The sequence below is a fragment of the Chenopodium album genome, chromosome 4 (assembly GCF_948465745.1).
Source record: "Chenopodium album chromosome 4, dcCheAlbu1.1, whole genome shotgun sequence".
NCBI classification, from domain to species: Eukaryota; Viridiplantae; Streptophyta; class Magnoliopsida; order Caryophyllales; family Amaranthaceae; genus Chenopodium; species Chenopodium album.
The window spans coordinates 8,844,460-8,871,814 of NC_137837.1; the positions used below are offsets into that span (position 1 = coordinate 8,844,460).

Consider the following 27,355-nt stretch of genomic DNA (forward strand, 5'->3'; position numbering starts at 1 on the left):
GTGAGGTTTACAGGAGTAACTAAACCTTGATCAAAGTAACCTATCATTATAAAATGTCAACAACCTCGAATGCTGGTCATCCCGAACAACATCCTCTATTAACATAATATCATCCATGACTCCAATATCAATCTCGAACTCCATCCAAAATGTTCACGACAAATAAGGTTTATCTCAATTTACAACAATATACAAAAAAAACAAATACTGTGATGTATTTTCCATTATTCCTTCTGCAAAATCTTCCCTACTAGTAAAAGGAAAAAAATAAAGGAAGCTGAGAACTCTAAATCAAAATTTATTGCTCATGACTTATATCAGCAGCACCAGTTGGCGAAGCTGGTTCATATGTCACAAAACCTCGTCCGCCAAAAACAGGTCTCATAAATTTATTATCAAATTTCCTCCATATGTGATGCACGGCACCAGTAGGATATTTCATAAGCAAACTGAAGCCTCCTCTTCTTTGACGAGGTTCTTCATCACCATTCAGATTCATTTCTTGATTTTCTGGATTTTCTTGATTTTCCTGACTTTCTAGGAAAGGTATGTCTAAATATTCAAGGCTCGGTATATCACTTGCATATGAAACTGCATGTCTTGGAGCTCCCAAAATCGCTCTAATCAAGGGCTTGGTAACAGTTCCGAACAGCTGTTTCAAAGAAACAGGATTTACTTAAACTAGTTAGATACTTATATAAGTTATAGACAAAGATTGTAAGGGCGAATAGCTGAATAATATAAAGGCAATGCAATTCAATGTTGGATAAAAATCTGGTGTAACACACGCACAAAGAAAATATAGAAATGAAGAGGATATGCAGAAAACTGACCAGAGTACTAAACAGAACAACGATAAGAGTACAACTGATCATCAGTGATCTCTCATTTGATACCTCTACAGAACCTGAAAACTGCAGTAATATAATTTCATTAAAAAAAAATAGGTACAGAGGTACATATTTTTACTATAGATCGTAGGATGAATATTTACCGCGTTGTAGGACAAGGCCACGGTAACTGCACCTCTCATTAGTCCTGCCCACCATATAATAAACTGAAGTTGCAAGTTGTCAGAACCAAAAAGGAAAAAAAGACTTAAAACAGATTGGAATCTGAACAGAAATATTGAGACATACCTGTGTAGAAAAATTGATTTTTTTGTCACTGTTCTTCTTTGTGTAATTTAAAATATTAGCCAGAGGGAAGACAAAGGCTGCTCGTCCAATCAAAATTAAAGACAGCATCGCGGAACTAACAGCAAGGTAAGTTCCTAAACTGAATTGGAAAACAACACTAAGTTAAGTCTTTTGTCATTGCAGTTGCAAAGAATTTCTTATCATCATATAAATGTTTTACTAGGGTCACCCTTCTTGTTTTGGCAGTAATACAGCTAATTTATTATGGAGTATTTTTTTGGATCCATTTGAAGCAAATACCATAAGGCAGACAATTGCAATAGGGAGAATCCTCTCTAAATCAGGTACTTCACTATGCCTAACCAAACCAAACAATACTGATAAGTTTGGGCGACAATTTTTTTGGAAGCTTGGTAATGGAGTAAAACGGGCAAAGACTGACCCAACCGGAATGCCAGCCCAAATGCCCAATACTATTCCAAGTAGGCAATGATATATAGTTGAATTTGTTATATAACATGTTTTTCTATGTATGGTTGTAAAAATTGTTGTTCTTTTATCATGGGAAGTGATTTGGAGCTCCCACTCCAATAATTGCCTTTTCTCCCTAATGCCAGCTCGAAACCCATTTAGAGAAGGGTTGTCTGGGCTAGCAGAGAGCCAGCAAAATCTTAAGATGAGTTTTTAGCATAAATTCTACATGCTGAATTGTAGCAGTAGGGATCCATGTAAACAACCATTTCTTGTGGGTCCAGGCTTATTTTGTTTGGTTTTGGTTGAGATATCATTGACCAACATTGTCTGTAACATTATGTACATGCCATCTCTCGAGATTCTACTGGTATGGTTTTCACTAGAATTATGACCGTAGATTAGAAGGAACAAAATTCTACAAAATGGAAACAGGTTCAATGTAAACATACCTTGCATTGCTCTCCTTCCACTTGTCAATGTCTAATGTGTCCATACCAACATACAAGAAGATGAATGTTTCTGATATAAACGACATTGTTGCAAAAGCATGCCTGCAATCATATAACAGCACTTTAGGGTTAGAATATGTACTTGCCTCCAATTAAGCGTGCTGCAAAAAGAAAGTTTTTTTCATTAATTTCATGACCTCAACTCAATGAAGTTGAATAATAATTTTTTAAAAAAAACCTTTTTCCCTTAAATTATCAAATGATCCAAAACTACACTATGATATGTAGTTTGTGCTCATGTTTCAAAAAATATATATATATGTAGTGTATAGTTTGTGCTCTTAAAGACACCCGTTTGCCAAAATAATTGAATAGACGACAAGGAAATCAGACTGATTGCAAATCACTCATCCATCTTGCCCATGTTTGATCCTTCCTTTACACCTAACTACTCCCCATCCCCCCCCCCCCCCCCCCTTACCTATTATACCCTCCGATAATACCCAATTCTAGGTTTCCCCCCTAACCTTTTATATCTTATGTCATTAAGTAGTACCAACTATCAAGCACATGTTTCAGGACTCTTAAACACTGTGTTTGGATAGAAAATTAGAAAGGAAAGGGAGTGAAGAGGAAGGTAGAGAAGTAATTCCATTGTTTCGATGACGGAGATGAGGAGGGAACAGGATGGAAATCTAAGAACAATAAAAGAACAAGAAATAAAAAAGGAATAGGAGAGAAAGTAAAAAAGGGTGGACAAAGAAGCCGGGGAAAGGAGGCAAGAAAAAGTAACAAGGGTCGGACATAGAAAGCAAGGGAAAGAGGAGAGGCAGACTTATGTGACGGGTGTTACCATTTTCTTTCCAAATCTCTACAATATTGGAGAGATTATTTTCTTAAAAAATAAAAGACACAATTTCCTTCCATTCCCTCCCCTCTCCTTCTTTTCCCTCACCCTCTTAATGCACTATCCAAACAACAAAAATCCCTCCCACCTTTTCCCTTCTTTTCCTTTCTCACAAGTCCTTCAACCCAAATACTGTAAAATTGCTTCAATGCTCTTACTATGTCAGAAATTGGAAATATCACAAATGCAAGTGAGAGTTACTGTTATCCACAGTATACAATGCATAAACGTTCTAGAGAAACCAAATGACCACCAAACTTTTACATTTGGGAGGTTACAAAGTATGAACTTCGAGTATGTATTATGAAGACCAATATGACTATAGATTTGTAATCTCTTACTTGGAGGTTATTCTTGAGCTTTCTGATACATTGTGCCATGTGTAATGTGACATGACAACACCACAAAAAAAGACTGTCAAGATACCGCTAAGATCCATAAGCTGCAAGACAAAGGAATCAATGATTTTTTTTGCCTGTAGCAATATTAATATTACAGGATTTTATGCAATGTAGGTAACACAGAGGAAAAAAAAAAAGTTACTGACAAAGCAACACATAAACATCATAATTGTTGGGTGTGGCCCAAATTTTATAAGCCCATTATTTTGGTGGAGTATTTATGCATAAACTTGATGTTTCCTGATAAATCAAGCAAGGATAGTCCTTGCCCATATTTTCTCTACATTTGTCTACTTTATCGTTCTAGAAAATTCTTGAGATTGGAAGCTACTAGAATACATGGCTACAAGAATATTTTGGATACAAGAATGATGGAGGAATTTACGGAATCTTCCGGCCATTTCTTCCAAGATCCATCTACACCTATAAATACTGGTCATGGGCATTCAATCAAGACATACACACAAGAAGCCATACCATACACACTAGCCTTCCTACATACTACACCTCCTTGTACAATTTACCTTCCCTACGAATCACTATTCTCTATTTGTTATACTCCTTTAAGAATTTCTATTTTGAGAGTTTGCATGCACTAATCACCCTTTCAAGAATTCTTGTACTCTCTTATTTTTCATGTAGTGGATTGTTTATTATGCTCCTTGTTAATGGGTTTTTTAAATAATTTTTCCTATGTTAAATACAATGTCTATTTTTATTACTTATCTCGTCTTCACTATCTTGTAATTATCTTATTAATTTCAAGATCTTTAATTTGATTCTTTAGACGGTTTTATCCTATAAGTTATCTCGGTTTCTTATAACCTCTCTTGCTAATACACAAACTAACCACTTCACTGAGTAAAAAAAGCCGGAGAAAAAAAAAAATGTAACATACATAGTTTGTCAAACTCTTAACACAACTACAGATTTGCATTTATGGTTTTACCTCAGCTATCATGTAAGACAAATAAGCCATAAGCATCATAAGCGCTATTTCACGATCTGTAGAATGTCTGCCAAAATTTGAGAAAAAAGGTATTATTATAAATTAGATCAAATCGAATATTGATAGCATCTTAAACAGCATATAGAACAATACCAAACTTTGCGCACGACTTGCACTCTTGCCACCAATAGGAAAGATTATAATGAAACTTGGGAATTATAACAAAAGTTACAAAAAGAATTAAGGGTATGAAATGACACTAAACTTCTCCTAATCATACAATGTCATTATCCAAATTCAAAAGCATTGTAACAATCAAATTTTAAGCAATGTACAATAAACAGGAGATGTAAAGTGGAGCACCATATACAATATTTAACGAAAAACATATCCATTTTTTGGCTTTTCATTATCTTTCTTAACAGAAGAGATCCTATGAACAGACTCACGTGAAAAATTCATAATACTCACGAATTTGTTCTATTGACAACTATGAACACAAAGGAGTGGAGCCAGTGGTGACTCCCTACACTTCAGATTTCTAAAGTAAACTCCCATAATAATATAATAAATCCAACAAATGTAAGCATGTATCACTTTAAATTGATAGTTTAATTAGTTGAAGTGATAGGTTTAATTTTAATCGCTTGCACATGGAATAATATCTATCGTCAAAAGTTTATTTAAAAGAATATTTATTGGTTGATTATATAAAAACTTTTAAAGAATATATATTGCTTGATTATATACAAGCTGCTTGCCATGTCTGCAATATCATATGAAATATTTGAACTTAAGTGGAATATGGTTGTATAGGCCATACTTATTTGGAGGATAAAAATTTGTGTTATTTGTCTTTAAGCACTACCAGTTCTAAATATTTTTGAGAAATAACAAGTAAAACTAGTATTATAGTTCCTTGATTTATAAGAAAGATAACTAGTCGTCCTTTGTTATTTGAACTTGAGAGAAAGTGTTTAAATAAAAACAGCTACAAAATTTGTCAACCTTAGGCACCATCTCGTTGAAATGGGAGGGAGGGAGGGGTGTGCACGAAAACAAAGGTACACTTAGACCTTAAGTTTAAATGATAGAGGACACTCAACATAATCTAACAGGTAAATAATTGACATTAGACAATATGTTTTAATTGAATTACCTTGAAAGGTAGAGCTTCTTTATAATAAAAGCACTCAACAGCCCTACCTGCAGCCATAGAATACAAGATAACAGTTACGTAGACAAACAAATGAACAATTACATAGAATACTGCAAAAGAAAAAATGTTGATGTTGGAGCATTGATGGTCAATAGCTCTATATTAAACTAAGAAAGAACTCTAGTGGATGTTCGATTTGTCCAATTAGAAACAAGGTTGAGAGAGTGTCCAGTTATGTTTCAACTTTGTTTGATGTATCCACAAACTACACAGTTCAGGCTTATATACAGACAAATAGACAATACAGTAAGGCTTTAAGCACAAAGTAAGTGTTTCACATATATATTTCGAAATGTTTTAACCCAAACAGTACAACCTATTAAATGAAACTTTTTTAAAACTCTTAGGGGGTGTTTGGTAAATGGGAATTGAGGGTGGGAATGGAAATTTTAATCCCAAATAAAACAAAATCTCTTGTTTGTTAAATGGGATTGGGATTAAAGAAGGGAATGGGAATGGGGATTGGGAATAAATGGGGTGAATTCCCACTATTTTATTACCTAGGGAGGGTAGGTAATAAATGGGTGGGAATGGGAATAAGTGGAAAAAGACATTTTTGCCATTAATGAAAAAAATGGAGGAGAAAGATTAGTAAGGGCAATTTTGTATTTTTGTTATTTATTCCCCATTTATTCCCATCCACTACCCAAACAAAGTATTGTCATATTTTTCTATATTTCCAACAATCAATTCCCAATCTCATTCCCACATTTTAATCCCCAAACTCCCATTCCCACATTCCAAACGCCCCGTTATGAGACTGGCTAAATCAAACTGGCTTGGTTCAGTGAGGTCTAAATTGACCAAAAGCAGCACAGCTAGCTAGGAGTGGGTCCGTTCAAGGCTATGCTTAACCAGGTCTACAGGACTGTCAAGTATTTGAACCATCTAGGCATGGTTGGCCCAGCCTGTGACAACTTTACCACCAAGAAACAGGATATATGAGAGAAGTGCTAAGATTACACCCTTAAGTCCAAATTTTAAGTCATTTTATGTAAAGTAGCATTTAATACTCTCTTGACCAATAGTGTTATCGTAATATTAAAATTTGACAATTAATGTTACATTGTATTGTAGAACTGCATATGGTTTAGATCAAGAAAATTTAGCCAAAACAACTGTTATCTTGGATTGGAAAAAAAAACATCTTTTTCAGCTACCAAATTTAACAAGTAGCTCATGCAATACTTTGATAATGAGACGGATGAATATGGTATGTAAAAATGAGCCTAAATTACAACAGTTGAAACTTACGAAAACACCAAGAAGTGTGCTGGTGACAAACAGATACAAGAAGGTCCCCAACAATGCTAGGGCAGTCATGGCACTGAGGTTACTTAAATCAAGTGATTGGACTGCATTGAAAAGCACAATGGAGGTTGCATCATTTACAACTCCTTCTCCAAATACAACACTGTAAAGAAGGGGTGTGTCATCCTGATTTAGGACCTACCAAATGCAAGAGAGATCATATGTTAGCAGAGCATGGTTATGAACCAATTATCACGCTTTCTCTTTCATTGATATGCATACCTGCAAGGTACAGACAGAATCTGTTGCAGATAATATGGCACCAAGAGCTGCAGATATATCAAGCAATATTAGTCTATGATAAGGATATGAAGAGAATGGAAACCTATTAGATATTTGTAATAAATTACCCAGATAGTCATTAACACTGAGCTGTGTCAAACCAATCTTCTTCAACAGAAATTGTACACCTACAAGATTCAAATGAAAAAGGAATTTCAGATAAAATATCTTTGCAAACATATACATTTCCATAAGTTGGTTACATTAATCTATGCGTCAATGTCCCTTGACAAATCAACTGTTGGACATCCACTATGACTTCATATAATAAATTGGTCAGACAGATTCAAGAACAATCAAGAACTTCAATGTGATGTGAACCCCAACAATCACTGTGCAAGTTTGACCAAATGTTACTAATCTTATTATTAATCAACTGGTTTATAGAAATATTTTTTGGGTAATGATATATGTAGCCCTCAAAGCTACATAAAAGAATTAAATAAACTTCCTGAAAAGGAATGAAGTTGGTAATTCATGACAAAATCACGCGCAAAATCGGTGTGAGTAGTGTTTATCTATCCTTGATATTTCCTCTTTTGGCTTCTTATTAAACATAGCCCAAGGGCTATGTACTATGTTTATCATTTTTCCATATATTTTGACGGGTGGTTTTCAGGATCTTATACGATCGACGTATCTGGTATGTGAAATTTCACATTTTTTTATTCTACTGAAAAGCATTAAATAGACGGCAAAAAGTTCCATAATTTATGGTTTCATAAATGTAATAAACAGAATAATATAAAATCCAATCAGTAATTATGGAGCACACTGCGTCTATTGAAATTATTTTTAATTTCATATTAATAAACTTAGGCGAGGAGATGCAAAAAAACTACTTGACAGAAACGGACAAACAATGGCCAGAGAAATGAACTGTCTTACCTACTGATACGAGACAGAATGATATCAACGTACCCACCACCCCAAACGACAATATAGTTGAGAAATTCTTGAAAAACTGTTTTTTCTTAACCTGAAACCTGCAAATATCCAAAATCAATAAAAAAAATGATTCAGTTCTAGAATTTCAACCGTTGTAATCATATAGTATCAGCATACAAGATTACAAGGTAAATTGCCTACTTCCAAAGATATCACGTAAGGGGACCCAAATTATGAGCCAACATGATATTCTTTAAATCAAGCACAGAGCACTCTAAATGAAGCATTAGGATGTGAAACCATAGTATAAGCATTTAATCAAAGTGCTAAAGTAGTATATGACACAAGTTTAAGTCTTGAAGTCTTAATCCATGCAAATCAGAAAAGAGAGCTTACCCGGCATTGAATATGATCGGTGGCAACAGGTAAATGAAGAACAACTCTTCATTGAACACAAGTATGCGAGAGTTCTGGCCTTTACGTATTAATAATACAATTCCTCCAGATGCCACACCCTAAGTTTAGTAACAAAATCGATCAAAGACCACAACCAAACACAAAGCACTCGACATATATATGCAAACAGGCTTAAAAATTCATACAGTCAACCAGCCAACTGCTGTTAAATAGTCAATCACATCACAGATCACATTAAACAGCCAAAAGATGCCTAAGGCTATGTTTGGATAACAAAAAATGGAAGGAAAGGAAGGGAAGGGAAAGGGAGGGAGACAAAGTTCTTTGTTTGGATAATATGTTGGGGGAGGGAAGGGGAGGGGGAGGGATCCATTTTCCCTCCTCCTTTAATAAAGACCATCCCTTCAAAATTGGAGAGATTTGGAGGGAAAATAGAGCTCATCATTTCCTCCACTTTCCCTTCCTTCCCCTTCCTCCTATTTCCCTCCCTTCCATTTCCCTTCTAATTTGTTATCCAAACATAGCATAAGAAATGTTTTGGTGCACTGTCCACTGAGACAGATTCAAACACATGGTCCATTCTAATCCCAGATACAATTCAACATTTCAATAACATGCAGAGTTGATGATGAACCTTATTCACTTCCAAATCATAAAGAACTAAATCAAATGTCTCCTTCATGTGTTTTTATAATAAATGTTTTAAAGTAAAGGTCTTCATTACAGAACTCAATCAAAAACTAAAAATTTCCAATCATTGTTGAGAAAAGATAAAAATGTGCTACAGCATATCACATTCACAGCCCGACGACCCGACTTAAGGTAATTCGAGTGTTGGGCAGACCTACGATCCCCCACACCCGGCCCACTCCATTGACATCCCTGGTAATCACGAGCCATATAAAGATAATTCAAGTTTTGGGAAGACCAAATTTGGTCATAAATGATAACATTGAAAACCCTAGTAGTCCTGCCCTAGGATCATATATATATCCAGTCTTACCAATTGTGAGTTCGCTACTCCGTAATATCATCACATTATTGATCCAAAACACAATTGATGGAATACTTGGCAAATGGCAACTAATTAATCAATTCCATTCAAAAACTAACTTAATAAAATCAAGAATCAATATCCAAAATATGTAAATTCACCACCCAAAACAACAAAATTACATTTAAATTCCAATTGGGTACCTCAGATTTTATATTTTTGTGTACCAACCAAAAATCAACCTAATTAAAACCAAGAAGTAATATGCAAAATTCCAACTTAAATACACCACCAAAACAGCAAAATACCATTCAAATTTTCAAATGGGTAATTTACTATTTTAGTGTGCTTACCAAAAGTTAACCTAAATAAACCCCAAAATTAAATTCCAAAGCTTGCAAAAACTCTATTCAAAACCCACCAAAAAAGATCAAAACTTTCAAATGGGTATCAAATAAAAAATATTAAAAAAAAATAAATATATACAAAAATTAAAAAAATTACCAGAAGAAGAGAGGTGATTGATGTTGGAAGTTCTTGAAGTAAAACCAAGAAAGTTACGATGTTTATTCTTTTGACTGTTGGGATTTAATGGCTATTGGAATCCCTTGATTTTAGCTTCCTCTTATTGCTAATTTAATGGGCATTATTGCTGATTAATGTTGTTACTTATTGCCTAGCCGTTGCCTCCTTGATTACTCATTTTAATAGTTGGTCAATGGCACTTAATACTCCACTTATTAAGGTTGGCCGTTGCCTTCTTCTATACTTACATATATTCAAGCTTCCTTGACTACTAGATGACACACACAAAAATAAAACACTCTCTTATTCTTTTTTAAAAAATATTCTTTTGGTTTTTGGGCAAGTATTCTGAATTCCAGTCGGGTTTGTGAGTGCACACAAATTCCGGCGCCGTGCTTATCCTGGAGGGCGACCGCTTGATGTCTACTGCACCGGGGTAGCGCGAAATCGTCTTTTAGGTCAGTGGTTTACCACGACGCGGCAATTTTCAATTGGTCTACACAACATTGAGATGAGTATTTTTTCGTTTAATTTGCTTATTTTCTAACAATCTAAAAGACGATTTATTGATTCCGTATATGTTGAAATTGCAAATTAAATACATACGAATTATTTTGTGTTGTGTATGTGTAGTTATTGGTCATATTACTAATTTTATGATGAATAATTTGAGGGTATTGATGGTAGTTGTTTTATAAGATTGATGGTTGTCCCATATTGTGGGAAGGGGTATGTATTATTTGGAAAAAAAATTGCCATCCTCGATTGTTCGTAATGAATATGGAGTATATACTTAGTTCTCCACTATTCTTATTAGTAGTAGGAATTTCCCTTGATTTAATTTATTGCTGGGCTTCTTTACATGAAGTAATACATGCACATATATTTTGGTTCTATTTGATTTTGCTTTTTATATGGTGGACATGGTTGCGTTTAACAAACTTTGATTTATTTGCCTATGGGTTTGTGTTTATATGATGCATCAAGTTAATTTTCCTCACTAATTATTTAGTGGGTTCTTCATATAAATTTACATAAGGTTTTGGTTTTATTTGGACCATATTTTGTTAATTTGTTGGGTATGTGACGAGATGAATTGTATTGAAATAAGAACCATCTTCTTGTTATTAGTTGTCATGAGTTTATAGAGTATTTATTCTATACTTCTATTGGTTGATCTTCCTCCGACCTCTAATTAGTGGGTAATGCCAAAATTTGTAGAGTATATTGCTTCTAACTATGAGTTGCATGCATTTTTTATTTACTGTTGCTCCGTAGGCCTTTTGTTTATTTATTTGTACTACGTAACTAGTACGTTATGGACTTAGGGTCAACCGTAATACATGTTTATATGTATGTTTATGGAATTTTGGCCTTTTCTTTATTTTATTTTTAATCAATTGATTTTCTTGACATGTTTCGGTGGTTATTTGATACTATGTAGAAGAATAGCTTTGAGTCTTTGACTTTATTTAAAAATATGATTGGCTTGGTTAAAGCTTTATTTGGTTATTATCCTTCTACACATCAACACACATACTTGTTAGTAACGGTCGAAAGGAGAGACTAATTTAAGCCATAATTAGTTAATTACCCATTTAATTAGCCTCTTTAAGGCTTATTAGTGTTGTACGTTACTTTTTGTATGGTTGGTGGATTTGGATTTCCTTTTCATTTGCTTGATTATGGCTATTAATAATTTAATTTCAATGACTAATAATGGAAATTATAATGTTACTGGTTGCACTCGTATTTGTTACGGTTTGCAATCTTATTTGGTTATTCCTTAAAATAAAGAGTTGTACAATGTTTTTAATTTTTTCATTGTAGTTGTTTGGGATTTAGTGTTTCCTAAATATCATTGTTTTGTGGAGTTTTTTGTTGATATTCTCTAATGCCTTAATATGCTATATATTTGAGACTTTAGGGCTTGTTCGTTATTCGCGGATTTACAGGAGCAGTCCCAAAGATGACCCCCGATCAAAGGTCATCCTTGGTCGGTTTGAGCTGAAATTTTGGGAGTATGTTTGGGACACATGAGGCTTATTTTTCACCGGTTGGATTCTCACTAGCTGTTCAGATTAGTGAGTTATGATGACATCTTGAGGCTCTTATTTACAACGAGGACGGTTGGACATCTCATAGAGGTCTCACACATGTTACTTGATTTAATTCAAGGGAGGTTCATTCTAAACCAAGTCTTATGTTATTATATCATTTGGGTTAATTCCTAGTAATCATCTAAACAAATATATGCTTTTGTGGTTGTTGACAAAGAATGTTGAATTTGTCAATTTATTATTTGTTGAATGATTAATAGAAAGTAAAAGTTATAATGTCGATATTTTATGAGCATGACATTATATTGCATAAAATCAGTTACCTTTAATTGGTTGGTTCTACATTTTGTGGATTAACTTGTTATTCAGTAGGATGCTTTGAGCAATGTTTTTTAACATGTTTTTGAGGTGCATGTATGTACTCCGAGTACTACTTTTTAGCATGATTTATGTATGGTGTTGAGTAAGGAGTTGAGATATACTATGTCAATTGATTGAACCCATGGTATGCAATACTGGTATTGAGAAGCTTTATTCATAACTCATTGATTTCATTACTTTATTATTCTCGATTTAACATGCATGTGTGAAATTTATAAATTCTCAAACTTATTGAGTTTCGTGAAGGGAAATTATGTGATAATTTTTCTGTAAGGATATTCTATGACTTTCTCTTTGGAGAATTTTCGAGTAAAGTGTTTTGGGAATTAGACTACTATTTTTCCAATTTTTTTTATGGTGGTTTATTGTTACTGCCTATAACTCTTTATTGTGTTATAAATTCTTTATGAATAAAGCATGACTGAATTTCATATGTTGGCATGAGAATTAATATTTTGAAGTTGAATTATTATATATCTTTGATTAATTTAATGTTTCAAAAATCTATCTTTATTCCCCTGTCCACCTTATATATTACTCCCAAGTCCTATGACATAGTTATGAGTTTTTCCTCAATCATGTATTTGACTACGTTTTATTTGGGATTTGGACCTTATGTTTTCATGTGGGGGTTATAAGTTTTTGAACTTATAAAATTTCTATATAAGGAGTTTATGTCATTACAGACCCCATATGAATTTTGGAGGGAGTTTCATTCATTGAGAATGTAGGTTTTAGGCGTACTGCTAAGGGCTTTGATCTGAATCGGACTTCGTTGTCCAATGTGGGGGAAGTAATAAAGAATTAGTGTTGGACTCAAAGTCTAGGCTCAGTTTTTGCTTGGTAATTGCATTTTAGTTCATGACTTTTTATGCGAGTCTTGGAGTAATTTTATCCTGAGCATGATTGATCCTTTATATGGATAATTTGTCTTTGAGCATATTTGTATGTATGTTAGCACTATGTTTCCAGTGATTAGATATGCACATTAATGTTAGAGTTTTCTATTGTTTAATGCAAAGCCTGAAAGTGATTAATTGTGCTAAAGACGGTTTTTGATGGTGTTTGCCTTACAAGTTTGTTTTGGTAACTCTATGTCTTTAGAGTATCTACTTTAAATAAATGGAATATTATGAGTGATTATTGTTTCCGTGGAAGAAGTCATTGAATATTAGTTAGATTATTATGTCTAACTATGTGTAGAATATTACAATCTTTTTCCTGGGATTGTGATGCTTAATATCTCTTCTATGGATTGTGTTGCTAATTCACTGAGTTCTCGTTGGAAGTCTTTAAGGCTAAACATTTGATTTGGATAAGTCATTGCTATCAGATAATTTTTTGAATTTATTGATTATATGGGAGCAATTGTGTCCATTTAGTATTGCTATGTTTCTTGGGAACTATTCTTAGTCTGTTATTGCTTATTATGTAAGTAGATTAAGAAAGTATACTCTTAACTCAAGCAATAATCGTTAGATCGTTTTGAGGAGGTTGCATAGGTACTTGAAAAGTACACAAGATTAGAGTTTGCACAAATGCAAGTTTCCATGAATCTTGGAGTTCGACGATGAGTTCAAACTCAAGCGGTTATGTCTACTCCACTAAGTAGTGGAGTTATGTTTTGGAAATTGTGCAAAGCAACCTTGTTTTGCTATGTTTGTTTTGGAATAATCTAAATTTATTGCTTTTGAATTGACAGATTATGAGGCAAGATGGTCAAGGGTATATATGGCTCTTATGAGCACATGTGCTTGCAAATGTTCCATTGAAGGAGAATTCCTTGTGATTTGCAAGTCGTGGTTACTTTTGATTGAACCATTCCTATAATGGTTGATGTCAAAGATGACTTGTCGAATGGGGTGATATCACTAGACTACATAAAGTCTAAAAGAAATGTTACGGATCCGTTAACTTAAGGCCTTGTACAAAACTAGTTTTGGTAACATCGGAGGGGATGGGACTAAAAGCCCAAAGTATGAATTATAAGTAATCAACTCCTACTCATTATGAGTTCAAAGGGGAACGTTATGAAATAATTCGGAAGCACAAAATTTTATTTTTGTCCATCCCTAGATGTTTGATTTGTGCTTGCTACAAATGGAAAGAGGATGAGCAAATGGCTCTTAATGAACCCATATCCATATTTTTGGTGGTGTGATGTAGCTCACACTTGATGGGATTCACCTACTTAGGTGTGGAAGTGTGGCCGCTTCCTATGAGTATTGGGTGGGCTAATACTCTAGAGCACCTATGAGCATCCAGGCTGGACGTATGGCCAGTATAATGCGTCACCTTTATTCGCGGAATTTCAGAATATTATACATGTTCAATTGTGTGGCTCAAAGTGACGGGTCCCTAACTCCCTATTAAGTTCAAGACGAAGGTCACTTGGTAGGTGAGGGATCATAGCTTGATGTCCACTATGTGTTAATTCAAGTCGCGAGACATTGACACTTATGCAATTGTTTTGTTTTGCCCAAAACCAATTTTCTCTCTTTCTTTCTTTCACTTCTTCGAACCTGTGGGGGATTGTTGGAAGTTCTTGAAGTAAAACCAAGAAAGTTACGATGTTTATTCTTTTGACTGTTGGGATTTAATGGCTATTGGAATCCCTTGATTTTAGCTTCCTCTTATTGCTAATTTAATGGGCATTATTGCTGATTAATGTTGTTACTTATTGCCTAGCCGTTGCCTCCTTGATTACTCATTTTAATAGTTGGTCAATGGCACTTAATACTCCACTTATTAAGGTTGGCCGTTGCCTTCTTCTATACTTACATATATTCAAGCTTCCTTGACTACTAGATGACACACACAAAAATAAAACACTCTCTTATTCTTTTTTAAAAAATATTCTTTTGGTTTTTGGGCAAGTATTCTGAATTCCAGTCGGGTTTGTGAGTGCACACAAATTCCGGCGCCGTGCTTATCCTGGAGGGCGACCGCTTGATGTCTACTGCACCGGGGTAGCGCGAAATCGTCTTTTAGGTCAGTGGTTTACCACGACGCGGCAATTTTCAATTGGTCTACACAACATTGAGATGAGTATTTTTTCGTTTAATTTGCTTATTTTCTAACAATTGATTCATTGGCCCAACGATTTTCCTCGAGCAAATGACCAATAATAATACACAAACAAATTAAACTGATGAACACAGTAATCGAGATCACTGTACTCGTATCAAATGGTGTTGATTCATGCAATATCTTTTCCACCCCAAACATCTTTCTTCTTCTTCTTCAAATTGCAGAAAATATCTGCTAAAATTAATTCATAAAGTTCCAATCTTTAAGCTTAATTAGTGTACAATTTCTATAAAAAGACTGAAATTTACTTTAATGTCAATTAAAAAAAATGATTTGTACTCCTTTTAGACTTATATTAAAGGGAACATAAAAACATCAAATTTGGGCCCAATTGAAATGATTCTATGCTACGTGCTTATAGAAAGCCAGCTAAACAAACCCACGTGGCAATTTCTGAGTTAATTTGAGGGTTTGACTAATCATGATTGGATATTGAATATGGTTTTAACATGAAATAAATTGAAAAAGAAACATGAGATGGACAGGTGGTGGAAGATTATTGGTTGTTGAGGAAAAGTGTCGAGAATATTATGATGAAACATGATGTAGAAGATAACTTACAGTTGGCGCTTTATATTCATAAATAAATTGAAAAATAAAAATAAAAAAATAAAGAAATTTGTTGTTTGGGATGAAGGTGGGTCCAAGATAGAGATGGAAATTGGAGATTGGCATTTGGGTTTGACTATTTTAAGCAATCGTGAATCCATAAACTTTATCTTGAAGTATGTAGTCTTGTTTCTAGAATTAATTAGAGTAATTGTTTAGATAATCCTGAATTTTTTATTCTTTTATTGTGAGATTTGTAATCTATAAATAAATCTTGGCATTGCCTGGTTTTAGAAATAGTCGTGTTACAATATTTGTGTTGATTTAATTTGATATGAAAATTTTCATCAATTAATTGAATAACTTTTATTATTATTATTATTATTATTATTATTATTATTATTATTATTATTATTATTGTTGTTTGGATGCAAGTGCGTAATGAGAATTAAAGCTAGAAAATAAAAATCATCACTAGTGTTTTTAATTGCATAACAATACTAGATCGATTTTAACTAATCTAATATTATTTGTTTCTTTAATGTAAAGTTATCTGATACTTGTAAGACCTTATTAGGGATTGTTCAGTTCAGCTCCAATCAGTTCAGTTCAGTGCAGCTTTTAATTTCCTTCTCTCATAAAATATTTATTTCAGCTCCTTCAGTTCATCTCGGTAAATGTGAACAAGCCCTATGGGCTTGATAGGGCTTGTTCTCATAGACTGAGCTGAACTGAAATGAATATTTTATAAGAGAAGGAAATTAGGACCTGAACTGAACTGAATTTCAACGTATGAGAACAGACCCTTAGAAGCAATTCAAAACTATAGTGGTAAATTGACGCCTTATCGACCATTACATTAAATATATATTGAAATATCTTGTATACCAAATTATCTTTAAAGAAATTTCAAAGGTTGGAGGGCCAGAAATTAAATATTTAACCTCTTGCTCAAAACTAATTACTATGCCGCTAAAGATGTGAACAGACAAATTACGGAGTATATAATTTCAGAACTGGTGAAGAAAGACATGTTTTGTAATTAACGTTTCAGTTATTTTAAACTGTAGCTAATTTATATGTAAGTGTACCTTATCTAATCTTTTACTCAAATAGTATGTCACATCAAAAAAAATAAAAAAAATAAAAATAAAAATAAAATAAAATAAGAGAGTTGGGGTTGTATTTAAAGGGCAAACGCCAAATTAAAACATCACAAATCCAAAGCTTAATTAAAGTGTCCTTTGCGTAGCACTAAGAAGTACTAGTACAAGTAATTCAATTAATGTTATCAACACCTAGCTAGTACTCTTAACGTACTTTGGAATTTTGAAGATTTCCTTGCCTACGATTTTGTTTATGCCTTTATTCTTGCGTTTGACAAATATCTTTAATACCAGTACTTCATATTGTACTATCTCTATTAAGTCTTTTTCTAATATTTATTGGATACTTAAGACATTCTTCTCTTCTTTGATTATTATAATATGACACCAAAATTTTGGACTAGTAATATTTGATATAATGGGGGAATTCTTGGTCTATACTAAGTTTTCTTCAATATAATGATTTTTTTTCCCCCCTTTTTGGGATGACGCAAGGAAAAACAATTATCACGATAGTGTTTTGACAACTAGTTTCAAATAAATTGTAATGTACAATTTTAACTTTCATTCATATAAACTAGAATGGTTCTATAATGATTTCAGCAAGAACGATTCTTTTTTTTTTTTTTTACTATTCAACAAGAACAATTATTGGACTATGAAGAACAATATAGGAAATAAAAACGGTTACTAACCTTAACAATGAAACGGATACAAATATTAAACGTTTACAGACCACACCATCTATTTTTGAAAGGACTCCTCTTTTAACACCTCAAAACCCTTGGTCTATTGAAGGTGACTCTAATGGAGAGCTTTGTGTTTTTTTGAAGAGTTTTCAATTTATCGGATAGAGTGATAGACTTGGACTCAAACTCCTATTAGTTAATAGATAATTTTTTTTTTTTACTTTTTTTTTTTTATAAAGTTAATAGATAATTTTTTATTTTTACTTTTTTTTTTTTATAAAGTTAATAGATAATTAATTACATGATATGTGTTTAATAAGAATTATAATACAGTAGCATTGTATCTAAGCTACTCCAAGATTAACAATAGTTTAGGGAAGAATCTTCCATAACTAAAACCATCCTTAATTAGTCCATCAATTAAGAAAGAATCATATTATATAAATTATACAAGAAAACTAATCACTTGATTAACAAATTAGAACGTATTTTTTGCTAAACTGAATTTATTTTGACTTTATAGGAATTTATTTTAACATTACGGACAATATTGATTTTTAAGCCACTCTAATTATGCCAATGCCATTATGGGTTTGTCGATTGAGGTTGAACCCTTTTATTTATGCGTAATAAATACTTGGGTAGCACCTAGCACGCACAAGCACATTATTTGATTTTAGGAGCAAATCAAGAAGATACCAATCAACTAATTTAAAGTTTCATAATTAGTGAAGATGACAATCAACCTAGTCAACATTGCCAAAACGATACCAATCCTTCAACAACTTAGTATCAATCGCCATCATCCGTTGTATTCATTCAACATTCAATTAAAAACTACTTTAGCTTTGTGAATCCTTCAATCTAGCTTATTTGAATGTTCTTTAATAATGCAATTATGACAGTCATTTTTAGTCAACTTGTCTTTTAACTATATTCTCTTCCCATATTATTTTTCTTATCAATAACATGTTTATTTACTTAATCTTTAACATGCTTTCTCAAATCCAGCAAATCATACACATGCCTTTCTAAGAATTTGCCCAATTGCCCAAACATATACACCAAAGACCAACAAATAAGGCATGCATTTTATAAAAGACGCTAAAGCCGGAGTTCAGGCTGAACAGATCCTAATCTGATATCTGATGTAGTTCAGTAGGTTTGGACAGTGCAAATTTTATACCGTGCACCTAAAGGGGAGTGACATAACTAAGTCCAGGGTAAAAGACTTTTGCTCCGGATTTAGGGTATCTGAAGAATATAATCTACTTGTAGATGATTTCAATTTTCCCAAACAAAATTAAAAGGGTGATTTTCGATTAAAACACAGAGAATATTACTAATACTGTATTACATTAATCCAGGAACAAGTCTCTTCATCAAAGTGCATGCAAAATCTTGCACGCGAATACAAATGTAAAGAACATGCAATTATGCACAATATTAATTATAATCCATGAACCTCTAGTTGTATGTTGCCTGTAACAGAATTTCTACAACATACTCGAACAAGACAAGCAAACAGCCTAACAATGATATTTTGAATATGATGTACAATTACAATATGCCCACATTGCCCAGATCATAGGTACTGACCTACTGTATCACCAAGAAGGGGAACAAAAGGAACTGACTTTCAAGCAAAATGTAATGACTCCAGTCTTAAGATGATAATAAACAAAGCTAAACCTCAGTTGTCAAAGTAGGACTACAACAGCGTCAGAGACAAGGCAGCACTGCGAAGTTTTACACCATCGCTATCCCACTTAGACTGTGGGGCAGTCGCTCCAGCAACAAATGCCTGCACAATTTACAGTGAACATGAAACATCATATTGTGAAGTTAAAACAACTGGAATCCTTTCAGTCCACAATATGATTGCAAGAAGCATGCCCATTATACACTGTGGAAGCTAATATAATGGCTACAATATAAAAAGATCTACACTATCGAGAGTTTATATGATGACTACTTCGATAAGATCAAGGGAGTACACCTTTTATATCAGTAGCTAAAAATTGCCATGCTAATACTTTCTAGATAGAGTGTTGTCATTCCTAGATTGGGATTTAAAGACTAAATATATAAAAATTCTACATGTAGACTAGAAAATACCTTTCCTCCATTAACAGCAGCTACAAGTGCCACATGTTGTTCATCTCTGCCAAACTCGTAGAAATAGTATGTCCTGGGTGACATGAGATACAACAAACGTGAGACTAACAGTTACTCTGGGAAGAGTCAGATATATCTTCATATTGCTAAAATAATACTCTGTATCAAAATGTCTAAAGCAACAAATAAAATAGAACTAATAGACAGGTAAATGCCCCCACCAAAATGAGACGATTAGTTAATAGAACATAACTAATTAACATAAATCAAGATGACAGCCATCGAGATAACATAGTTTCTGTTTTGACCTCCCACCACCAAATTTTCAAATAAACTACTTTTCGGATGTGCTAGCCTATTCTTCATATTGGCAACAAAAGGAAAAGACAGAGATATTATTTTTGCACCATTTACAGAAATATCAATTTGATAGATTTTTACCTATAACCATCCTCTTCTTTTATTTTAATAGTTCGTGCGGAATACAGTGATGACCCACCTGCCATGGCACCAAGCAAAAGATAAAGAATAATCAAGCCATAGCAGACAAATCAGGAAGCTGTGAACCAGCAAGTCACAGCAAAACAGCATCAAATAGCATAGCTGCATATCTTTCATGTATAAAATCTATTCGACTACCTTAATCCCCAATTTCTGTTTTAAGAAAGGAGGGAGAGGGGCTCTGAATGGTAATACATATACCTGGAATGAAAATCTTTGCTGCTTCTTTTAAAGAGCCTATATCAGTAATGTCCTGAGCCTGTAAGAAAATGATTATCATATCAAGAGAGTAGTACATTCTGTAGGAAAGAAAGCAGGTGATACAAGGTTCAACATAGTAACAACAAATGAGGTTAGTGAATCTAGCTAAAAGGTTAAACGTAAAATTGGTCAGGTCACGCGAAAAGCTGAGGAAAGACAGAGAAAGAGGACCCCATAGGTGCTTCAGCAACTTATTTTGGTAGTATGTAGCAGCTTAGAAGAGATAGATGCCCAGAGTCAATTGATAACATGAACATAGAACAAAAACTTCTAATGAATGAATCATGCTTAAGTTGCAGAACTTGAAACAGACAGAAACGCATGAATGCAGCATACTCGACAACGTTGTATGAAGCCTGAGTCAGAAGATCAACAAAAGGGAATATAACACTTCAACCAAACAAATTCCTTAAGATAGCCAACATTGGATAATCTGTGAAGTAAAACAAGAAACACACCTCTAAGAATGTAATTTTCAATGAGTTGGATGGCTTGATAATTACACTTACTACCTCAGACCTGTATAAATGCAGAAGAAGTTAGTAATCCCAAATAAGTAATAAAGCTCGATGACAGAAATAAACCCAATATCAAGCAAATTTTTGTTGTTTCCCTTCGCTGCAATTACATAGCAAAACTGACAACGTTATATGCCATAATCACTTACTGGTATCTCAAAAACTGAGAAACATATATAATGGACAAAGACTAATTATACAGAGGTGAAATCTTGTAGTGAATAAAACTCAAAAGAGGAGAAAAGACACTATGTTTACCCGTCAGAAGAGGCAAACCGTGCAGCAAAAGTCTTTGGCTTTGCCTTATCTCCATAAAGGGACAACCCAGCATTAAAATCCTGAAAGGGAAAAGGTGGAACATAATCTATAAGAAATCTATCCAATTTGAAGGGACAACCCAGCATTAAATCCTGAAGCGGAAAAGATGGAAGTCGTGGAACATGATCTATAAGAAATCTATCCAATTTGGACAGGCGTAAAATGAACACAAAACTAATTTCCAAATACCATATTCGGTGATTTAACCAACATGTTCCCAACATATGCATCATAAGAGAACAAAGATAAACAAGGTGTTGTCAAATAAGGATTCAATTTCCATCATCAAACCTCTACAATTAATTAACCAACCACAGACCTAACTGTAGGGAAACGCCAACAGTTTGCAACATGGTAATTGAAGGTAACTGGCTCAACTGCAAATTTATGAAGTGGTGAATTCCATCATAATTATATAAAAGGCTCTAGATACTCAATATTTCAGAAAGCTTATGGCCTTATCAGTCATCACTGCAACAGCATACCCTACACAAGTTATCTAACTAAATACACTCCCAAGTCATATTATCCAAAAGGTATATCTTCCTAAGCAATTAGAAAGTCTAGTGTATATTATTACCTCAACTATCTCATGATCATGAGATACATTTGAATGGCGGTACTAGGAATACATTTGAATGTAATTATGCTAGGAAAGTAGCATCATAATGTTTATGGTAGTACAATATCATTCCAAATTCATGTTTTTTCTTCAAATATTTCCATTATCACCCACTACTCTTTCCCAAATGGTAATAATAATTTGTGAACAAAATGAAATATTTGAGGTAAACTAAGCATTATTATGAGAATTGACATGTGAATTTTCTCACAAAATAGTACTATAAATTCAATTTCATTATCACCATATATCACCACTTAACAAATAGGATCTAAGGGTTACACTTCTCTTGCACCTCAATTGTTACAGATTGCCCTTGAATTATACAAAGTACAAGCCAACATACACGATTACTTGAGCTATAAGATTTAATCTCTATGGTGTTTTACTCAAAGTGTGGGACAAAGATATAGTATTATAACGACTATGAACTATGAAGCAAGGACGGAAAATAATATGGAATTCTATCTCATGAAGGTGTCTGACTCAAGGTAGTTTGAGTAATGTACAACCAACCACTCTTCTAAATTTTTATTTCATCACACCAAATTTTACTTTCTTAATCCTTGAGCATTCTACACCAATCCTTCTGAATGCAAAAAACAATGCCCATCCAAATAAAAATTCTAGAGTTTAACCGTGTATGTCAAGCTATCCAAAGATACCATTGCACATTCTATGTTCCATTCACATTCCCATCATCATTATCATTTCCATTTCCATTTCTTAGATTTAATTACTCTTACTGAACATCACATATTCCAACCTTTCAAGTACTCTCTCAATACAGAAAGCCTAGCTAAATATCCGACATTGATCAATCTCACACACATGAAAACTAAAACTGCTAATTCAAAACCTCCAATTCTCAACCAACCAATTTACTATGCATGTGTTTGTGTGACTGTGAGATTGATCAATATCAGATGTTACCATAGACTTCCTCGTCATGCCACACATATAAACTCCAACCATTTAAGTAATTTATCCACTCACAACACAATTTAGACAACAAACAATTTCCCAATACAATGTATAAACCCCATTATCCAATACCAACAATGATACCACAAAATCATTTGGGCATCCCTCAGTTTCCCAATTAATTGCTTCTTTATACAAAATTAAGCATACTTTATACCAAATGCATAAAAACCAAGAACATAATCAAGGAAATTATTATATGAAAGAAAGAAAGAATCAAACCTCAGGTTCCATAACGTCCTGAAATTCAGGAGGAACACGAATGGAAAACCCATCACCAAAAAACTGAAACCATGATTTAGTGTTCAAAATACCCGAAAGAATCGATTTTGAAGGAGGAGGAGCTTCAGTTGCAGAAATGGCAGATGGGGTTTCAAGGATTAATGAAGCAATGCAGAGAGAAATTGATTGGAAGATGAAATCCCTCTTTTTTGAGGTTAAAGATTGAATTTTGGGGTTAGAGGAGAGAGAAGAAATGGGTTTAAGGGTTTGAGGTGGTTTTGATTGAGAGTGGTGGAGGGAGGAAGGAAGGAGAACTGCCATGAGAGTGTGAAGATAGCAGCCATGGCCACAAGAGAATGGTGTTTAGATAATGTGGGATAATGTTTATAGTAACTGCTTATTGCTTAATCAACAGATTGTGTAAAAAAAAATTGCCTAACCAATTAAGGAAGGGAGGTTTGATTAATTACAAATTTACAATCTCAAATCCCGCCTTAATAGCTTCAATTTTATTTTGTTCATTTTATTTTAACAATAAATTAGTGTGTGGGATAAGCAATGTTTAAAATCATACTATAATTATCATGTTGCAATATTTAAATTTTAATCTACCTATTGTAGTGCATTATAGGAAGTACATATTAAACGACATAATAAGAGTATATTCATATTTACTGAATTGATTGGAGCTGAGTTGAATAGAGATAAAATGAATATTTTATGAAAGAAGGAAATAATGGGAAGTATATATATATATACACACCATAATCAAAGTTAGATATATAAACTGTTAAATACAGAGTATAAAAGTATAATTAAAAGTTGGCTAAGATGGTTAGACTTTCAACTTAATTATGGTTGGTATTGAGTTCAAACATTAGCTTATAAACGTTCTTAGAGTAAGCATTTCTTTAAAATTTTAGGAGTTGACTCTACCTTTTTTTTTCTTACATTCCGTCCACTTTAAGAGATTTTTATTAATTTTAAGAGACCTAATTGAGACACTTAAAATTAATGAATTTAATCGTCACAAAGGGCATAGTTTAGAGACCATTAATGTTGTTAATTAATTCCTTAAAAAAAAATTATCCAATCCAACTCTTACATAGGAACATAGATAGACAGAAGTACCCCTCTCACATCCTCATGGGTCCATAGACGTTTATCTTGTGGTTACTTGGAATCAAACAATTCAAAATCAAGAAAAATGCAAACCACACATAATTCTTGAAGCCACCATTCTCCAAACCAACACAGAAAAAAAAAAAAATCTGTGCTTTTATCCAATTATCCTTCATCAGTTCTTCCATGAATTTTCTCTCTCTAAAACTATAAACCCTCTTTCAAATGGAAACCATTCTCTCTCCTCCCACATTCTCTCCATTTCTCAACCCAAAACCTTCATCTTCAAAACCCAGATCACTTTCATTACCCTTCACAAAACCCATAATTTGTTCCCTAAAAAAACCCAATTGTTTACCTCAAAAATCATCATCTTTTACAGTACCCAATCACTGGTTTTCACCCATTCAACATGGATTAGCAGCTCTTGCTCTGTCTTTAGCCCTTAATTTCTCCCCCATTTTGCCAATTTCTGGTGCTAATGCTTCTGAATTTGATGTTTTAAATGAAGGTCCACCAAAAGAATCATATGTTGTTGATGATGCAGGTGTTCTTAGCCGTGTTACCAAGTCTGATCTCAAGAGATTGTTATCTGATTTAGAATCTAGGAAGAATTTCCGTGTTAATTTCATCACTGTCCGCAAACTAACAGTAAGTTTCACTTGATCACATGTTTTTTCAGTCTTTGAATATGAACTCTTGCTTAAGATGTCATAAGATAAGGGGTGCTAATTGAGCGAGCTGAGACTGAGCTTGGATCAGCTCATTATACTTGCATTCGAAATCAGAGCTGAATCATTGGTTTTTTCGAGTTTAAATTACAGTTGAACTTGCCATATATCTCAACTTCTGCTGGGAATTTCGAGCCGAGCTTGAATAGTTCACAAATATGATAGGCCATTAACTTTGGTTAATGTTATTGTTTTTAATGAAGTCCAAATGAAGGTTGTTAATGTTAGTGTTAAGGGTCATATATTTTTAGTTTTGAATTTTATGTGCTATCACCCCTGTGGCCCTGTACAGTTATGGCTTACTTGTTACAAAGATTATGAATGGTAACGAGTTTGTGTGTAATTATACGTGGAGCTCGTGTGCCATGATCGAGAGCTTGTTATGTACACCCGGGTGTACATATACCCATGTTATTTTGTTCTAATTTTGATGATTGTTTTTTTATTTAATTATCAAATAAAGAGTAAACACTAACCTCGAGTAAATTGGGTGTACAGTACATAACAAATTCTAGCCATGTTCATGATAGCACATCCCACTACCAAGCTTGTGTTATATGGGATAGTGCTTGTGTTATATGGGATAGTGTTATTAATCTTATTATAATTTGTTAGTTGTTACCAGCATGAGGTGAGTATTGGATGGTATTATGATTATGAAATTCGATGATGAGTATGACATTGTGATGCATTGCTTTGGATAGCTGAGGTGACATGATGAAAAAATTACACAGAAACCCATTACCATAAGGTAGATATAAATCTAATGAAGTTACTACAAAGATAAGAGCAATATTACAGATTTGTGTGTAACCCCCTAGAATGAGAGAAATCAGTTGCAATGCATGGATCAAGAGAGGGCATTCGATTTTCTTGCTCTAATTGACTCTAAGGCTGTAGATATCCAATGATCTAAAACTTGGCTACTTGGCTAGAGTTTTCGAGCATTAATTCCCTTAGTTTTAGTGAAATATTGCAGGTATGTTTGTTGCTGATCCCTCTTGGCATGGAGAGATGAGACTAGGTAATTGTCAAGTACAAAGTACAATGTAGACATTAAGGTCTTTTAGTTGGGAGATGTCGGTGTGTGAATTCAGACACGAAGTTCATGATATTAGTCATTTATCCTGCAGTAAAGAGTCTAAAGACCATTAATCATTGATTTGAATTTGAAAAACATCTGTGGAGTACAAAAGCCTAACACTAATTAGGGAGTTTGCTACTGTTTGCTTCCAGAGCAAAGCTGATGCTTTTGAGTATGCTGACCAAATTTTGGAGAAATGGTACCCAACAGTTGAAGATGGTGATAACAAAGGGATTGTTGTGCTTGTCACTAGCCAAAAGGAAGGGGCAGTTACTGGTGGACCTTCATTTGTCAAGGCTGTTGGAGAGAATATTCTTGATGCAACCGTGTCAGAGAATCTTCCTGGTAAAGAACCTTCATTTTTTCTGTCTTGTGTCGTTTGATTTGGTTTTAGGGGGTTAAATGGAGTTCATTCATCATTTTGATGCTACTCACACTTAACTTGAATTATCTTTTACAAAAGATCAATTTAATTCTTCATAAATCATGAAAAAATCCTAGTAATAAGAAAGTTTAAATGTGTTTGGGTACAAAGTAAAAAGGTTTATAATGTTTAAACAAAGTTTTGTATATCTTGAGTTTATAATTGTTGAGGTGAAGTATTGATGATGGAAAAATGTACTTACAGTATTATCAACTGAAGAGAAATACAATGAAGCCATTTATAGCAGTGCCAAGCGGCTAGTGGCTGCTATTGATGGTCTTCCAGACCCTGGTGGCCCATCATTCAAGGACAACAAAAGAGAGTCAAACTTTAAGTCCAAGGAGGAGACAGATGAAAAACGAGGTCAATTCAGTCTTGTGGTTGGAGGTTTGTTGGTCATTGCGTTTGTTGTCCCTATGGCACAATACTATGCATATGTTTCCAAAAAATAGGTTGTGTTTGGATTATGCTCCAAAGGTAACTTCAAATATTTTTTAAAATTTTTGTAAAGTATATGTACAAACACATAATTGAATAAACAAAATTGTTTGACCATGTAAACTACTGATTGATGAGGCACTTCTAATAAGGGCTATGAGAAAAAAAAAAAATTAATATGA

General features: G+C 33.7%; 3 protein-coding genes across 3 annotated transcripts; 1 reads left to right on the top strand and 2 right to left on the bottom strand.

Moving 5' to 3' along the window:
- Positions 1-94: 94 nt before the first annotated feature.
- On the bottom strand, positions 95-16,048 carry LOC145628842 (sodium/hydrogen exchanger 1-like). Its single transcript, XM_081681261.1, has 15 exons — positions 15,479-16,048; positions 9,935-9,950; positions 8,416-8,534; positions 8,020-8,117; positions 7,200-7,259; positions 7,072-7,118; positions 6,793-6,987; positions 5,479-5,525; positions 4,320-4,386; positions 3,311-3,411; positions 2,063-2,164; positions 1,140-1,278; positions 995-1,057; positions 834-914; positions 95-652 (listed from the first exon to the last, which is right to left on the bottom strand). The coding sequence occupies exons 1-15, from the start codon at positions 15,622-15,624 to the stop codon at positions 299-301; spliced, it is 1,635 nt and encodes a 544-aa protein (XP_081537387.1). The 5' UTR covers positions 15,625-16,048; the 3' UTR covers positions 95-298.
- Positions 16,049-19,129: 3,081 nt separating this feature from the next.
- On the bottom strand, positions 19,130-23,735 carry LOC145628844 (uncharacterized). Its single transcript, XM_081681263.1, has 7 exons — positions 23,375-23,735; positions 21,487-21,566; positions 21,169-21,229; positions 20,651-20,708; positions 20,390-20,447; positions 19,949-20,021; positions 19,130-19,634 (listed from the first exon to the last, which is right to left on the bottom strand). The coding sequence occupies exons 1-7, from the start codon at positions 23,693-23,695 to the stop codon at positions 19,542-19,544; spliced, it is 744 nt and encodes a 247-aa protein (XP_081537389.1). The 5' UTR covers positions 23,696-23,735; the 3' UTR covers positions 19,130-19,541.
- Positions 23,736-24,599: 864 nt separating this feature from the next.
- On the top strand, positions 24,600-27,324 carry LOC145628846 (UPF0603 protein At1g54780, chloroplastic-like). The gene is made up of 3 exons (XM_081681265.1): positions 24,600-25,147; positions 26,464-26,656; positions 26,940-27,324. The coding sequence occupies exons 1-3, from the start codon at positions 24,722-24,724 to the stop codon at positions 27,185-27,187; spliced, it is 867 nt and encodes a 288-aa protein (XP_081537391.1). The 5' UTR covers positions 24,600-24,721; the 3' UTR covers positions 27,188-27,324.
- The last annotated feature ends 31 nt before the right edge of the window (positions 27,325-27,355 follow it).